The sequence below is a fragment of the Acinonyx jubatus genome, chromosome B3 (genome assembly GCF_027475565.1).
Source record: "Acinonyx jubatus isolate Ajub_Pintada_27869175 chromosome B3, VMU_Ajub_asm_v1.0, whole genome shotgun sequence".
NCBI lineage: Eukaryota > Metazoa > Chordata > Mammalia > Carnivora > Felidae > Acinonyx > Acinonyx jubatus.
This window is the reverse complement of record NC_069386.1, coordinates 33,338,880-33,355,962: the sequence shown is the minus strand read 5'-3', so window position 1 is coordinate 33,355,962 and position 17,083 is coordinate 33,338,880. Positions and strand designations below refer to the sequence as shown.

At 49.8% G+C, this 17,083-nt stretch overlaps 2 protein-coding genes across 16 annotated transcripts in view; one reads left to right on the top strand and one right to left on the bottom strand.

Moving 5' to 3' along the window:
* Positions 1-1,878: 1,878 nt before the first annotated feature.
* On the top strand, positions 1,879-8,359 carry NR2E3 (nuclear receptor subfamily 2 group E member 3). The gene is made up of 8 exons (XM_027067676.2): positions 1,879-1,986; positions 2,522-2,648; positions 2,832-2,935; positions 3,027-3,275; positions 3,395-3,570; positions 4,454-4,700; positions 4,968-5,073; positions 7,650-8,359. The coding sequence occupies exons 1-8, from the start codon at positions 1,893-1,895 to the stop codon at positions 7,780-7,782; spliced, it is 1,236 nt and encodes a 411-aa protein (XP_026923477.1). The 5' UTR covers positions 1,879-1,892; the 3' UTR covers positions 7,783-8,359.
* A 3,547-nt stretch (positions 8,360-11,906) lies between these two features.
* Positions 11,907-17,083, bottom strand: part of MYO9A (myosin IXA) — a 281,021-nt gene continuing 275,844 nt past the window's right edge. For all 15 annotated transcript variants that reach the window (XM_053223780.1, XM_053223782.1, XM_053223778.1 and 12 more), the window contains one exon: positions 11,907-16,607. In XM_053223780.1, the coding sequence (XP_053079755.1) occupies positions 16,144-16,607 (464 nt within the window). In that variant the 3' untranslated portion in view covers positions 11,907-16,143. The remainder of the gene's footprint in view (positions 16,608-17,083) is intronic.

Sequence of the window (17,083 nt, the reverse complement as noted above, 5' to 3'; positions counted from 1 at the left end):
GGGAGAGACAAGCTTCCCAAAGGAGAGACCGGTCAATCAAGTTCAAGGGAGATGCCCCTGGCTTTGGAGGTTAGGTGGAGCTGCGGACTGTGCAGTAGAGGGCCCTGAGGGCTGCCTGCCAGGAAGGGGTGCAGGTGAGCACAGAGGCAGAGGAGGTCAGGTGTGGGGCCTTGGCCTGGTGGCCTCGATCTTCTGAGGCCTGGGAAAGCGGATTACCCTGCAAAGCCCCTCGAGCTGACTTCCCAAATCCCCAGTAGTGCTTCTCTGTCACAGTGAGGGTTAACCCCACATACATAAGGGCCCCGCCCCCCTGCCCCCATCCCCTTCACTCCATGATCCTTCCAGAAACTTCTCACTGTCCCCCTTCCCCTTGGGCTCTAAGCCCCAGAGGTGAGCAGGTCTGCTGAGGATGGGTGGTCCCCTCCAGACCAATGCAGGGCTCTCTGCTCTATCCCAGGAAGGAGGCAAGAATGGACGTGGGGACAGGGGACAGAAAAGGCTATTTCCTGGGGATTGCTCTGTGACCTCCTCAGAGAAATCATAATAATAACAGCCCCCATCATTTATTATGCTCTTATTGAGTACCAGGCACTGAAACACGTTGGGAATTCTCTTGGTTTCCCCACTACACTGCAAGACAGGTAGTTTTGTCACCTGTTTTCACAGACGAGGAATCTGAAGCTCAGAAAGCCTAGACCCCTCGCTCAGGGACGTATGGCTGGCCTGTGCGGGAGCCGGGGTTACATCTGGCTCTGTCTGGGCTCTCTCCACGCTCCTTCTGAACCCCAGGCTTGGTTCACAGAGGCGCAGACCCCTCCTTCCATCTCCTCACCTCAGAACCACACTGGGCTCGAGCTGGGAAGCCTGGATCTGGGGACAGCAGGGAGGCCAGCCTGCCTAGGACCGTGAGGCCAAGTCGGAAAGGAGGAGAGGCCACCCGAGACGCCATTGCCAGGCTCAGGAGCTGTGTCTTCACACCTCCCATCCTGCAGGCCCTGCTCCCCGGGAGGGTGAGGAAAATGTTTACGGCTCCTCTTCTGCTCCTCACAGACCTGAAGGAGACTCTCCACCTTGGGCCTCAGGCCTCCCTGCCTCTAGGCCAGCCTCAGACCCTGCATTAGAGCCATTCCCATGCGTGACGGGAGCCACCTCTGTGCTGGACGTGTGGAGAGCCCCCTTCTAGGGGGCCCGAGACCCTCAAATTCTGGGCCGTAAGCAGTCCCTTATCGAGGGCTTGGGTGGGAACCATGAGGGTGGAAAGCTGGAGCCACAGTGAGTGCCACCCACATGGAAGCATACAGACACAGAGACGCACACACACCTCCCAGACACACACTTGCTCCCAGACACATGCCAAGCAGCTCCAAGAGGTTTAAAGTCCTAGGGGACCTGGAGTCCACACTTCCCTTCAAGATTTGGCACTGAACGGCAAGCAGGTTGAGGGCACAGAGCGGAAGGGACCAGGGGACCCTGGGCAGCCTGGGGGCTGGTGTGGGGGCAGCAAGATCGACCGGCTCAGTGGGCACCTTGGTGACGCTGCAGGTGTGGCTGGTTGATCCCCTGTGGAGACAGTAAAGATTAAGAGGATCATAAGCTGCGTCCAGTGCTGCCCTGGGAGAAATCTCCTAGATCCAGAGCCGCTGCTGTGAGGGGAAGTTGGGGCAGCTCCTGAGTTCAGACAGACAGACAGAACAGAGAGGAAAGACTCGGGAGGGAGACAAAGACAGAGGGAGACCACCAGGGCCAGGGAGACAGAGAAGTCGAAATAGAAGAGAGACGGGGGCACCAAGAGAGGGACAGAGGTGGAAAGAGGGGGAGCACGGCTGCGCCCCCTCAGGAGGCCTCCCTCAGGCAGGAAGCGGGGCCGCTAGCACCAGGCCCACTGCCTGCGGATGAGCGCCAACATGGCTGCAGCTGTGCCAGCCACTGCGGCTGCTTCCCGGAAGGAGTCTCCAGGCACATGGGGCCTGGGAGAGGAGCCGGCAGGTATGGCTTTCCTGGAGGCAGCATCTGGGCCCTTGGGGGAGTGGAGTGTGGAGGACCTGAGATTTGCAGAGACCACGAAAAAGAGCCCCAAGGTCTGTGGGCAAGAGTGAGGGGACAGGCCAGCAAACCCAGAATCCTAGAAAGAGCGGGGTAAGAGGCAGTCAACAGAGTTGGGATGGGACAGCTGAACTGATGGGAAAAGAGGGAGAAGCAGCCTTGGGGTGTGGCAGCCGAGCTCCCAGGAATGTGGTCAGGAACGTTTCTGTGGGATGCCAGAGCCTGAAGTCACCTGCAGAGAAGGGATGGGAGCCGGGGCAGTGGAGGCAGAGAGTGTGCTCTTGGAGCCAACTGGCCCCCGGAGGAGGCGGTGGGAGGGCAGAAGCTGGCTGGGGGGGTGGGGGGGTGTGTAGGTAAAGGAGGAGAGAGTGCCAGTGTGTTTAAATGTGGGTGGGGGCCAGAAAGGGAAGGAGGCGGGGAGGGCTCCCAGAGAAGGTGGGAGGGAGGGGTGTGACCCAGCCCTGCCCCTGCCCCTCAGGCGTGGGCCCCTCGCTCCAGTGTCGCGTGTGTGGTGACAGCAGCAGCGGGAAGCACTATGGCATCTACGCCTGCAACGGCTGCAGTGGCTTCTTCAAGAGGAGCGTGAGGCGGAGGCTCATCTACCGGTGAGGGGGGCGGGGCAGGACCCCCACCGGGGTGAGCCCTGCGGGGGCGGGGGGGGGTTGGGGGGGGGCCCGGGGAGGGGTGGAGGATGTCCAGGGACGAAGGGACTGGGGGAAACGTGTCCCAAAGCCAAGTCCAGGGCCTGGGTGGGGCACTGACACCCTGGGGCTCACCTCCTCCTGCAGGTGCCAGGTGGGGGCAGGGATGTGCCCGGTGGACAAGGCCCACCGGAACCAGTGCCAGGCCTGCCGGCTGAAGAAGTGCTTGCAGGAGGGCATGAACCAGGATGGTGAGTCGGGGAGCCGGCCCGGAGAGCTATATGACAATAGAGACGGGGGCACAGGACTGATGGGGGGTCCTGACCCTTCCTGCCTCCCCAGCTGTGCAGAATGAACGCCAGCCGCGAAGCACAGCCCAGGTCCGGCTGGCCAGCATGGAGTCAGATCCGGAGCGCCGGCTGGAGCCCCTGGGGGCCCCTCTGGCCCCGGCAGGGCCCAGTCCACGGGGCCCCACGCCTGTTTCTGCAGTCAGAGCCCTGGGGCCCGGGGCCCTCACACCTCCAGGTCACCACCACTTCATGGCCAGCCTTATAACGGCCGAAACGTGTGCTAAGCTGGAGCCAGAGGACGGTAAGTGGGGGGACGGCTGGGTGCTGGCTGCTGGGTGCTGCCGCAGCAGGCTTTAGCCTCACCCCTGTGGCCCTGAGCGCCCCCTGCCCCTGCCACAGAGCAGCCTCCTCCTCCAACAGCCGATGAGAATATTGATGTCACCAGCAATGATCCCGAGTTTCCCTCATCCCCATACTCCTCCTCATCCCCGTGTGGCCTGGACAGCATCCATGAGACATCGGCTCGCCTTCTCTTTATGGCCGTCAAGTGGGCCAAGAACCTGCCCGTGTTCTCCAACCTGCCCTTCCGGGATCAGGTACACGTGTCGGGATGCACTTGGGTCAGCCGGGTTGGGGGCACATACACCGTCGTGCAGGCGATGGTTGGGGGCGGGGGGCCTGAAACCTGGGGATGGTGGTGACGGTGTGGGGGCACATGTCTCTGGGTCCGTGTTGGTCAGGGATACGCGTCTCAGGGACGTGACCATTGGGGGCGCTCACATCTCTGGGCAGAGATGATGGTGGGACGTGCAGCTAGGAGGTGACGCAGAGACCAGGGATTTGAAGGCAATGCCTATGGCCCCCTGGGTCCTCTCTCCCCCTAGACACACCCTCAGGTCCTACAGTCCCTCTGTGTGACAGGGCAGTCTGCCCTCCCGTCAGCAGCGTGAGCGGGTGACTCTGGGCTCCCCGGGAGCATGAGTGCCTCTGACCTCAAAGCTCCAGTTTCCGCCTAACCTCTTCACCTGTAGGACTTCCCTCTGAGCGTCTCAAGGGCAAGCGGAGGTGTCACGATAAACCCAGGAAGGGAGGCACACTGAGGGTCTGAGTCCTTGGCCGGTGGTTTGCAAGGAGCGGCTCAGAAGTCAGGCAGAGCCTGCTGAACGCACTCAACTTGGGATGCTTGTGGGGGTGCCCCCGAGGCGGCCCAACTTCCCTCGGCTCTCGGAACTTCCCAAATGTTCCAGCTGAGCCTCTGGGTGGAGGCTATAGTGTCTTGGAGCCTACGCAGCTGGGCCAGATCATACCAAATCCTAGAACTCTGGGCCCCTGGCCAGTGTCGGGCAGAGGTCAGGAGAAGGTCTGGGCATCCGGGACCAGCCCTTCCTTTCCTAGGGCCCCAGAGAAGGTGGCGGAGGTTGCAGGCCGAGCCAGACAGGTCGTTTCTCAGTCATCACACTCGCTGCTTCTTGAGCACAGGTGATCCTGCTGGAAGAGGCATGGAGTGAACTCTTCCTCCTCGGAGCCATACAGTGGTCCCTGCCTCTGGACAGCTGCCCGCTGCTGGCCGCACCTGAGGCCTCCGCTGCCAGCAGCTCCCAGGGCCGCTTGGCACTGGCCAGCGCGGAGAGCCGCATGCTGCAAGAAACCATCTCGCGCTTCCGAGCGCTGGCGGTGGACCCCACGGAGTTCGCCTGCATGAAGGCCCTGGTCCTCTTCAAACCAGGTAGCCCAGTCTTTGCCCAGGCCTTAAAGAAAGGCGGTTGGGGTCAAAGAACGACAATGCCAGTGATTTCCTTCTGCCTCTCGCTCTGCTTCCACGGCCCCACATAGCCCCAGGTGGGCGGAGGCTTCTTCCCTGGGGGGGGCAGGAGGAGAGAGGCACGGGGCCCGGCTCATCCCTCCTAAGGGCCCTGGTTGACTGTGGGGGGTGGAGAGGGACCAGAGGGCAGGCTGGGAGAGGAGCTCACTGCCGATGCTTGTTTCTCTCCAGAAACTCGAGGCCTGAAGGATCCTGAGCACGTGGAGGCCTTGCAGGACCAGTCCCAAGTGATGTTGAGCCAGCACAGCAAGGCGCACCACCCCAGCCAGCCTGTGAGGTGACCTGAGCGCGTGCCTCCCTGCCCACCTGTCCCTTCTCCTCTTCACCCTCCCCCCACCACTTTGACATCATCTCTGGGCTGCACTGATCAGATGGCCCAAAGGTCTGAGTTCATCCGGCCCGAATCCAACATCCACTGTGTGCCAGGCCCCAGGAGTAGGGACCAAAATGAGCATAAGACAAAGTTGCTGCCTTCCAAGGATGCCCCACCCACCACCACCCCCCCGCCCCGCCCAGTGAGCACACTGAAGACGAGAAGCACCCTAGTCAGATACTGAAGTTCAGATACCTGTATCTCTATGTATGTATCTATGTGGGTATCTAGGACAGGAGCCCAGTTCGGAAGGTGTACCAGGTTGCTGCCAAGTGAGGAGGTGGGAGATTAGCCTAGAACAGTGCTCTGGGGCCAGCCTGTCCAGGACTTGAATGCCAGCCAAAGGCCATATGTGATTTGGCGGGCAGACGGAGCCACCGTATGTGTTTGAGCAGAAGGGTGTTGTGCATAGAGCCGGAATGAGTACAGAGAATATGATCGGGGAGGGCGGTGCACGCTGACCTCATCCGGGGGAGTCCCTGGGGTCCTGCTCTCCAGAAGTGGCCATAGGGAGTGGAAGGGAGAGGACAGTGGCAGGAGCCTCTAGGAGTCAGAATGGGTCAGACTTGGAGCCAGAGAAGAGGTACTATTGGGCAGAAGAGGGAGTCAAGAAATAAAAGGGGACGTCGGGCAGAGATAGTTTTTAGGGAACATGACCAGGTCTGTTGGAGCTGCAGGGTAACATCTTGTCAGGATGCACTGGGCTAAGCCACGTGCACGGATGATGGCCCGGCCCTGGCTGGGTTTGGGGGCAGGAGCTCCAGGCTGAGAGCGTGGCTGGGGGAGCGTGGGGGCAGGGGCCACGTTCATCCAACACCAGTAGATGCAGTGGAGCCTCGGCATAGCTTGGGCCACTTGACCTCCAGGCATCTACTGGCTATTTTAGACCTTATTATCTGCATTCTTTTGGGGTGCCCAGCGGCTGTCTCTGAAGAAGTTAGGTGAACATGAACATCTTCAAATCACCTCTGATCTGAGAAATGATGTCAGGAGGTAACCTCCCTTTAAAAGGAGTCAAAGTATACAAGGAATATATATGGGGTTGTCCAGAAAGATTTCTGCTGCCTATGAGCATGGGGAGAAACAGCTGTTCCTAAGGTGCGACAGAGTGTCCTAAGCACAGTCATCCCAGACACTCAACACATCCAGTAGCCCTCCCGGACTTTCTACTGGGATCAGCTCCCAGAGATGTCCGGGCATATTGGGTTGGTGTCAGATTTCCAATTCTGATTAAGATTTCCTACGTCACCTCTTAGCAGTTCAATATCAACTACAGACAGAAGTGACAGAGAGGTTTTCGGTTCTCTAAGTCCGTGTATTTCAGTTTTTAGAAACTGCAATAGGCAGGAAGAAATACAGTTTCCATCACAACCCAGTCCACACACAGACACTGAAACAAAGTCCCACCGAAAAGTACCTGCACTTACTTTGCAGACAGTAATTTACTCCGTTTCTTTTTTTTTTTTTAATTTTTTTTTTCAACGTTTATTTATTTTTGGGACAGAGAGAGACAGAGCATGAACGGGGGAGGGGCAGAGAGAGAGGGAGACACAGAATCAGAAACAGGCTCCAGGCTCTGAGCCATCAGCACAGAGCCCGACGCGGGGCTCGAACTCACGGACCGCGAGATCGTGACCTGAGCCGAAGTCGGACGCTTAACCGACTGCGCCACCCAGGCGCCCCTACTCCGTTTCTTTTTTTTTTTTTTTTTTTTTAAGGCTTGTGGTGACCCACTGAATTTAATTTCAGACCCACTAGGGGATGAATTCCTGCAGTTTGAAAAACAGTTTCTCGACTTGACTTTCTAGTTACTTCTTCCTGAAACTCCCCAACTCAGATGAACAAGAAGGGAAGGAGCAAGGGAGAGGGGCAGGACTGCGGGGTGCCACCCACTTGGCGCCCGCAAGAGAAAGGAAGCCCTCGGGTTGGGTGGGCAGAACAAGTCCCACGGATACCTGGCCCATGAGGGAAGGCCTCCCACAGACCTCCATGGTGGGAGTTGAGGGTGGAGCTGCCCCACTTTGGAGCCGCCTCCTTGATGTTGGGCACTGAACCCTGCTGATCCCTCCCGTCTGTCTTGTGGAGCTTCGCCATCCACCTTCCTTCTTTGCACTGGGGACCCTCGCCCTGGCAAATGGTTCTTACTGAAAACTGCAGTTGTTTTGCTTCTGGAGGAGTATCTCACCACAAAAATGATGCTTCAAGTTCAGAACACTTTCACTAACGGCTACTCTATCATCCTAACGGGCTTACACAGGGGAATTTATATTCTTACTCAAATATCTATAGTATTGACCACAGCTATCATAATAATCATATATGTGATTGATATATTCATACATAGTATTAATGTAAATAACTCCTCACTTTCCAATCTTTACACATAAACAATATTCACGCACGCTTTCTTATGCCACCGCCCCCATGACTCGTGCTCAGAAGCTGCCGATAAAACTGATGTTGTTCTCTCTCCCGTTCAGGTTTGGGAAATTGCTCCTGCTCCTCCCATCCTTGAGGTTTATCAGTTCTGAACGGGTTGAGCTCCTCTTTTTCCGCAAGACCATAGGGAATACTCCAATGGAGAAGCTCCTCTGTGATATGTTCAAAAACTGAGAGACGTGGAACTACCATGAGCACCGCTACTTTGGAAAACAATCTACCAAAGCCAAACATTTGCCCTGTGACTCGGCAATTCCACCTGTAGGTACACGCGTACCAGGCAGAAATGTCCACTAAAAGAGATTATAAGAATATTCATAGCAGCTTTATTCCTAATAGCCCCAAACTGTATTTTGGCAATAGGATGGATTAATAAATCGTGATCTATTCATTTAATGGAAAACAGCAATAAAGAAGAGTGAACTACCAACACATGTGACAACATGGATGAATTTCACAGACATAAAAGTGGAACCGAAGAACCCTTCCAGGCACAGGTTCTGCTTATACAAAGTTCAAGAACAGGCAGGACTAACGGATGGTGACAGAAGCTGGAATAGTACTTACCTCAGGGGGAGGGAGGTGGGTGGCTGGGAAAGGACCCAGGGGAGCCTTTTGGCATGCTAGAAATGGTTTTTATTTTGACCCAGGTGGTGGTTTCCCAAATCTACTAATTCATAAAAATTAATTGAGCCATGCACTTAAGATTTGTGTACTTTACTGTATTATGTTAAATCTCAATAAAAAAGTGAACAACAACAAAAAAGAAAACACATGTGGAAAAGGCTCTCCCTTTGAGGACATGGAAGGAATGAGCACAGACTCGTGTTCCATCTGGTTTCCATGCCAAGGCAGAGTCCAGGTGCAACAAATTCAAGCCTAGCTTCAGAAACTCCCACAGGAGCAAAAAGGCCAGCCTCTCTCCAGATGGGGGCCCGCCAGCCCACAGGCTCTCTCAGCCTTTCTCTTCCTGTTCTTCCTCACCCTTCTAGAAACAAAGGTGAGCCCATCTGACTCAAAACCAGGCAGCTACAGGCACTTTTGGGGAAGGGGAATCTCTAACACTTCTTAATTCCTTAGGGAGAAATGCTCAGCCAAGCCAAAGACCTACAAAATGGTAGTAAAGTTTGCTTTACTTTATACCAGGCAGTGAACCAAACGCTGAATGCCCATGTTATTTAATCCTCAGATTAGCTCCGGGACAGGGACCTATCATCCCCATTGATAAATGAAAACCCTGAGGCTTGGAGGGAACACAAACCTAGTGGGACTCAACTCCTCTGAACTCCGGCACTGCCGCTCCACCACACCCCTCCACTCCTGGAATCGCTGAACAACGCTGTTGTATTTCCTGTCCCCACAGAAGAAATACTTGAAGTCAAGAAGGAAAAGGTCATGTGAGAAATATGTGAAATCCTAGGGGTTCCCTGCCCTTTGGCCTGTGTTATGAATTCTAGCTCACAGAGATATCCTGCCTTGATGGAAGGAGGTGGTTCAGGACACTCTGCTCTGGAAATGACAATAGCTAGGCCGGTGCCCAGAGAGGAAAGAGTATGGCAAATATTGCCCAGCTTAAGCCCTTCCCACTTGAGCACTCAAACTACTCTGGGTCTTCTAAAAGCATCAGATATGCCTCAGTTATGCAGGCCATTTAATGTCTACAGTGTCATTTTACTATCTAATTGCTTATCAAAAGTTTTAACCATAGGGTTTAAAAGGCCTGTAAACAGAAAGTCCGAGCAAAGGCACTGTAGCAAGACACAAGGGTGAAATAGGACCAGATACGCCCCGGACATGTACCCTGTAGTCATGCTCCTGAGAACATAAAGGAGTGCGGAGGTGGCCTGTTGAAGTTCACAGGCTGGTGTCTGGGATGTGTGAGCACAGCAATTCTATATTGGGAGAGAGTGAGATCTCCAGGAGGAAGTCATGGAGAATTAGAGGAGCTACATAAACTGAATTATCTGCTGGCAACCGGCATCAATACCACCCCCCCTTCTAAGGTCTTGTCTTGGTTGCGGAGATGCCAGGAACTACATTTCCCAGGATCCCTTTGCCTAAGGCTCGCTCATGAAAGGCAGGCACTCACAGGGGCCTAGGAAGGTAAAGGAGGAAGCCATTATTCTCTGGAGGCAGTTGCAGCCAGCTGTGTGGGAAGACGGAGGTTTCAGGCAGTCTTCCTTAGAACTGCAGTAGCTTCGAGGCAAGCTCTTAACTTTGGATCTTTTGGCTGAGATCTGTGTTGGCTTTCTCTACCTTCTGCAGGAGCTTCTCTGATCTTTGTTTTCCCAGTCCTTCCAGTGTTTATTGTTAAACTTAACCCTGATTCCTTTTTAAATCCTTCTCACCTGAAATACACTGAGTGGCTCTTGTTTTCCTAATACAATATAGAGTTTAGTTGATCTCAAGGATTTACTCAACATTTTGCTGTAAATCGGCCCCACTGAAATTTGGATGGAAAAGAGCTCTCCTTCATTGCATTTAGGGCTGTTGCTAGGGAAGAGGATACTGTGAAAGCTTTTTTGCCCTCAAATCTAGAAATGTCTTTGGTTATGAAGCACATGGAGGTAGTCTCTGTGGGCCTATCTGGGCCTTTCTTTTCAACTGCAGTTTGCAGATTGGAGGGACACTCATCCTCCTGCACCCTTAAGGGACTTTCATGGTAAGAAAGGCAGAGAAAGACCCAAAGATGCCAAGAAGCACCATTCAAATTAATAAATATAACCTGATTGTGGAATCCAGGTGTTGTGGATGACTAGTCTCCATCTTGTGGACATTGTTTTCCCCCAAAATTCAAGCTCCACAGGGTTAGGGAGCTTTGTTTTGTTTCTACCAATTTACCCCAAATACCTGGGACAGTGTTTATGGGTGCTCAGCAAATATTTGTTGGATGAATGGATAAATGGCCACCCAGAACTGGGAGGAGACATACTCAGATAGGAATCCGAGATGCCCACAGACTCAACAATCAGATATTACATGTGTCTGATTTGCTTTCATGGTTATGTCCCTGGCTCTTAGACACTGTACTGCTACCCAATATACAAGAACAATTAAAAAAACCAAAAAACCAAAAAACAAAAACCAAAAACACAAGGCTCTGGTCTCTTTAGAACTTGTCTCCTTACACCTTTCTGCTTTCTTCATAATTGGGAGGTTTGTTGTAGATTCAGCTATCACAGGGGATGTCTCAAAAATGGCATTTCTTGGGGTGCCTGGGTGGCTCAGTTGGTTCAGCAACCGACCTCAGCTCAGGTCATGATCTCACAGTGTGTGAGTTCGAGCCCCACGTTGGACTCTGTGCTGACAGCTCAGAGCCTGGAGCCTGCTTTGGATTCTGTGTCTCCCTCTCTCTCTGGCCCTGCCCCCACTCATGTTCTCTCTGTCTCAGAAATAAACATTAAAAAAATTTTTTTAATGGCATTTCTAGGTTTTATTTGGCCAGCTAAAGACATTTTAAGAAACAATTCACCATCCTTATCATTTTGATGTAAACTTATTGCAAAAATGTAAATATAAACAATGCAAAAAGAAATGGGAAGATGATCTCAGAATTCTAACTAAAAACTGAACAATTTTCTATTTCACCTTCGACCTGGTTTGGCATTTGGGAACCCCCAATCTCCTTCACCTTGCTCATCCAATATCTAAGCAAGGGCACTTTTTGTTAGGTGCTGGGGATCTAAGAGTCAGCAAGGTAGGCACACTTCTTGCCTTGAGAAGCTTAATCAAACAGATTTTTGATGGCACAAATACTGGGCTCTGTTGAGAATACAAGACATCTAACCCAGTTCAAGGGGGAGGCGTAAATTTCCAGTAAACTTCCCTTTACACAGACACCTGAGAGTCAGCAGGAGTTATACAGAGAAGTAAACCCGAGGAAGGGAACTCATTTACAGATGAGAAAACTGACACCCAGAAAGGGCTCTCAACTTTCTCCAAATCACAGCCAGAACAAAAAGCACAACCTAGGCTTGAATTCCTGGGCCCACAGCAGATATTGCTACTTCTTCACAGTCTTTTTGGTGAGGATCCTAAATGTAGACTTGTGGTCTTGGCTGTCCACCTAGCTCTGAGCTGATTAAATGGAAGTCTTAACAGCTGGCAGCTAGCATCCATTACAGAAAACTAACAGCTTGAATCTCACCCTTCACTTGAATTCAGCTGAGTTCCAGTAATTACTGTTTCTGTACTTTGCCAACTGCTCAGTCCTTTCCTTAAACAAAAACCACTGGAGTGGGACTGGAGTGAGTTACGGTGGGAGCCAGGATGGTCAGAAAACAAACCACACGGATTGCTGCTTCTGGAAGCTTTGTTCTTTAATGAGCCACGGGGTGATTTGTTCATCAAGCTGCTTTTGTGTAGCTATACAGTGCATATTCTGAGTGACACAAACTGCACTTCATACAGATGATGTCTTGCTCCCCCACCTCCAAAAAAAAAAAAAAAAAAAAAAACCAACCCAAAAGGAAATTACAAAGTGCCTGTTGATTGCATCAGGAATGTAATCAGTTCCGTGGGTGAGATAAATCATTCTTTTTATAGAATTATTCTGTTAAACAGTAAAATGATATATTTCACAGGATATGTCCTTTTACAATACATAGTCTTAAAAATTTACACTCAGCATACTTATAAATTACTTTAAATCCATTAAAATAATATAATACTAATCTGTAATCCACACCTTTCCCCTAGTAAATACAATTACTTGGTTCAAAAGGTGCAACTTTTATATGACCTAAGAGGGCTGATAAACAGGCATTAAGTATATAGATGGATAGCAAGGTGATAGGCCCCTTAAACAGTTTTAGCCAAGAGACCAACAAGACCAAATAGATCCATCTCCACATTCTTCATCTTGCTGTTTCCTTTAACACCAAATCAAATGTGGGAGTGGTTCCAGAGAAAAGTGGTTAGAAATATTTTAGGGGCACAGAAGAACAGAGGACTTCCTCAAACACCAGGGACTTTTACCACCAAGGCTAGCATGGTGTTGTTGGGGGACAGTGCTGGGGAACTGTCACAAAATATGGACAGACATAACACATTTGTCAACACAGAATGACGCATGCCCCATGCCTAGCTCCCACCACAGGGGAGAAGAGAGGAGGATTAGGAAAGCCATCTGGACTGTGTTTCATTTTAAAATAAAAACCCTCTTAGCTTTGAACACATCCTGAGAATACTTTCTTCTCTAGTTCACCAAAGTGCTTATAAAAGGTACACATTCGTTAGTTACAGTTAAAAAATCGTGGCCCACGGTCACTGAAGTGGGCCTGCAGAACCTTGCCGGAGCTCCTCTTTTCTTCTAGGGCCCCCGTCCTCGGTCTTTGACAGTGAAAACAACCCTACTGTCACGGAACACAGGAAGTCTCCACTAACCTCCCAGCAGGGTAAGAGCTGCACCAGGTTTCCAAAGCATGAGAAGGTAGGGGTCTGGTATCCCATCCCTTCTTCAGGTCCCTGTCTGTGCAAGGCCCATACTGGGAACTCTCTATCTCCCTTTGTGTTTCCAGAAGGCCAGAGTGGCAAAGTAAATAAAATGGCAGGAAGTACAGAGTGCGTTAAGCATGCCACCTGCCTGATCCTTGCTGTTGAACAGATTTGCTTCACTTAATGATACACAACATAACCCTAAAATTATACTTCTCTGCTTTTATTACATTTTCCATGATAAAGGATATGTTGGCTTTAATGGGGAGAAGTGAAAATCTGGGCTTTGTTTGGGGCTGGGAATGTGTGATATGAACAGAATTTCTCTGTATTCTGGAGTACGGGCTCCAGATGGGGGGCTGCCCCAATGATGCCACGCAGGGATTTTGTTTGTGGCATCTGAGAGCAGAGAAAAGCAAAGGAGAAGCAATAGGAAGCATGACTTTGACACATATTAAGGGTTAACATCTTCACTGTAAGTGACTGTAATACAGCGTCGCTTTGTGGTGACAACTGGAACCATGGAGAGGACCAGTTAAGATCAGATGGAAGAAGATACAGCACTTGGTTCTGACAGCTTTTAAGAATTATGGCTTCAACTCTTTATCAGGCCAACAACACCTGTTATCCTACGAGAAGAAAAGCTTTCTTTCCTTCAAAGGGAGGGTCCCACACCTGCTCTCCATTCTTAATATTTGTGTGGATCTCTCCTCCCCACCATCCTCCATTCTGGCAGTTTGTTAAATAACTAGAAATCCACAAATCTAGCAACTGAAAAACAAGTATTTTTTATTTAATTTTATCCAAATTCAGGTTTCAGGTCCCTGAGAAAAATTATAAAGTCTCTTATCATCCACTGCCTAGTTCCTATAAAGTGACCTACCTATAATGAGTAGTTTCTTTTTTAACTGCCAAAAACTTATTTTGCAAACAAACAAAATCCGCAAAGATTTAGAAGGGAGAACATATGCTGAGATGTGTCCTCCAGGCTGTTCCTCAGGGCCAAAGGACTATCCGACAAGGGTAATATCTTTTTTGTATAGTATTTCACCAATGTTCTGGAGCAAGTGGAGAGTAGCTGTGAATGCCCAGGAGGACACTCCTCTCCTGAAGCAGACCTGTGTGGCCCGGCAAGGGGCCCTGAGGCTCCAGCAATCCCACTTGGACATGACCACGCTGAGGGGCTGGGTTTTCCTCTAGGAGATTCTCCAAAATTCAGATTTTTAAAGGCTTTAAATTTATTACTCCTCGGCACAAACAAGGTGGCAGATGTTTGCGGGATATAAAATCTAACATTTACTCACAGCCATCATCATTCTGGAGATTTAAAAAGATTCCTTTCCCTAGCTCATTTCTGAAACCAAACCAGGGAGAGGTAAGACTCCTGCTACCTTTAGCTGCCACTCAGAATGATGTTCCAAGTCCGACCTCTGGGGCTTGACAATAACCACTGAGGCAGTGACATGAGGTTCAATGTTGTGTAACAGGAGAGACTCTGCCTTAACAAAAGTCTAAATATTTCCATAACTTCAAATTGAAGAAGTATGAAAAGAAAGAATAACCAAAATTCAGGTTACAGATGGTAAAGGCTCTTTTTCAGAACAGTGCATGTGGTAGTTAGACAAGATGCATTTAGTAACTTTAAAAATAAACATTTTCACATACTTATCTCAAGAGTATCATGTTTCATTTTCCATATATTATAAATAGCAAAAACCGATTTCTAATCCCACAAATGCTAAGAAGCTTAAAATACTATTATTATAGCTCAGGTGTGTGGAGACACCCAGTGGTGAAAAAGATGGTTTGATTTTTCCCTCAACCCAGGGATAGTGGCTCTCACCCCTATCCAATGGCCCCTAATCTGTGGGAAGAAACTCCATGGGAAGGAGGGAAGCATAAAGTTAAAAAGAAATATGCATACTATACATATATATTTACAGTAAACTTCAGTAACCAGAATATTAACAAAAATAGCTTCAAGTAGTCCTTGATTTTTCTTTCATCTATTTAATACTGATGGTCTGAGGAAAAGAAGATAATAGTTAGATGGTTATATTAAAAACTTTTTTATTTTTTGGCAGCTTTCTGTTAACACTTATTCATGCAGTGTTGTGTATAAATGTTTTGGGAGAAGTGATTAAATGGTCACATTATTTGTCTGAGTTTATGGTGGAAATCCACCAGCAAATGAACAGGTTCGTTTGTGATCTTCAATTTAATCTATACGAAGAGAAAGGCCTGGGTGGATTAGGATGAAACCCTCATGTTTAGGGATCACCATGTCTCTGATGAGACTTTTAAAAAAAATCAGAGGAACCTAATCCTAGGACCAGGAAATATGAGAAAAGTAGGCTACTGAAACTTTAGCCCATGCAGTATGTTTGGCAAGAACTAACCAGGAGTGAAACCAGCATTGATTATTATGACACTGAACATCATCAAAAAACAAAACATGTACTCTCTTCTTCATTGTGTAACCAGATGTCTGAGGCATGCTCTGATGGCTTCATGGAAACAATTACTTTTTTACTTTCCCCAAAATATAACATGGAGTGTTTCTCAAAAATCTTAAAATAGAGGGCTTAGGCTTTTTGTTTATAAATCCTTGGAAAAAAATTATATTCTGCTCCAGCTCCTAACTATCCCAAAATAAACCCAAAGGCTTTTGCTTTCATGGTTAAGAAAGATTTATATGTTTTCTTTCAATGTCAGAAATCAGCGGGTCCCTCAGGCCCACCATGTCCCCTCCAGTTCAACACCCACATCTGGGAAGGAAAAGAAGACGGAGGAGAGGCAACTACAAAGACCTCACAACTGGCCCAAATCCCCAGGCCCTTGGTGGCTCTGTTTGGTGGAATCTCCAGTCAGATACAGCAGCCAAGGCACAGCTGGCACCATCCCCAGCAGGCTTCAAAGGGGCTTCTCTGCTTCTGCAGGAGGCCCAGGAAATTAGCACACAAGTTCTCAGTTGTATGCTTGGGCAAGAGGCAGGACCACAATTAGGATGGACTATTGTGGACAAGGTGATGAGAAGAGGCCCCGAAGAGGAGGTGTGTTTACCACTCTGTAGCCATGACGGGACATACAGCTGCCAGTTCAGACCATAAACTCGTTATTTCCAAAGAGTGCTAGCTGTTGGGTGGAGCTGCAGTCTGGGTCCACAGTTTTCCTGCGGCCAGACAAGACTGTCCCTTCTGGGGTCTCTTTGGTTTTCTGAGGCGAGTTTTTCACATTCTTTAATTTTTGTTTGCCCTTTTCAGGGTTGAAGGTTCCTCTGCTGATGAATTGAGGCCTGTCTTCCAGGGATCTGCTCTGGCCCAGTGGCCCTTCCATTCCCAGGACCTCCCCAGCTGAGGCAGCTCGGTAGAATGGAGATTTAGAATAAATCTGAAATCGTTTTCTGGTCCCATGAGAAGACGCAGTGCTAGACGAACATAAAGTAGAGACTGAAGAGTCCACTGAATCCAAAGAGTCTTCCTGCTTTTTTAGCTGCTTTCGGAACTTGCTTGAAGATTCAGACTTGCCAGCTGCCTTCAGGGAGCTAAGGGCTAAGCTTCTCTCTGATTCAAAGAAGAGATCAAAGCTATAAATGACAATTTTCTCTAAAGCAAATCACTCCATAATGAATCAGTTTCACCATTCCCATGTGAAATTGGGTGGGCTGAGGTCTGAAGGGTCCAAGCTGACCTACTTTGTGCACAGTCATAACTCGAGAAGCTATCCATTTCTATGTAGGTCATTTCAGAATCAACCCCAAGAAGTCTGGAGTTCGACTATGCCATTAGGAGAGGCCTACAACTGTCACTACCATTTAAAAAGCTGCCAGGGTATGTAGTAATTCTTCGTCTCCCTGAGACATGCCAGGTGGTTAAATACCTCCTTCGGTACAACCCCATCTCTCAGCAGGGCACAATGCCTGCTAACCACCTCTGGAACATGGATCATGGGTAAGACGACATGTGTTGTTACTATGGGTTTTTCTCTGTGGTAAATCGAGGAGAAAACATTAAATTGACAAAAAGCTGCACTGCATTAA

Excerpts from the sequence above, each read along its gene's own strand:
- NR2E3 (XM_027067676.2), top strand. The coding sequence starts at position 1,893 with ATGAGCGCCAACATGGCTGCAGCTGTGCCAGCCACTGCGGCTGCTTCC. Across the intron at positions 1,987-2,521 it reads CCTGGGAGAGGAGCCGGCAG|GCGTGGGCCCCTCGCTCCAG; the intron begins GTATGGCTTTCC and ends CCTGCCCCTCAG. Across the intron at positions 3,571-4,453 it reads ACCTGCCCTTCCGGGATCAG|GTGATCCTGCTGGAAGAGGC; the intron begins GTACACGTGTCG and ends TCTTGAGCACAG.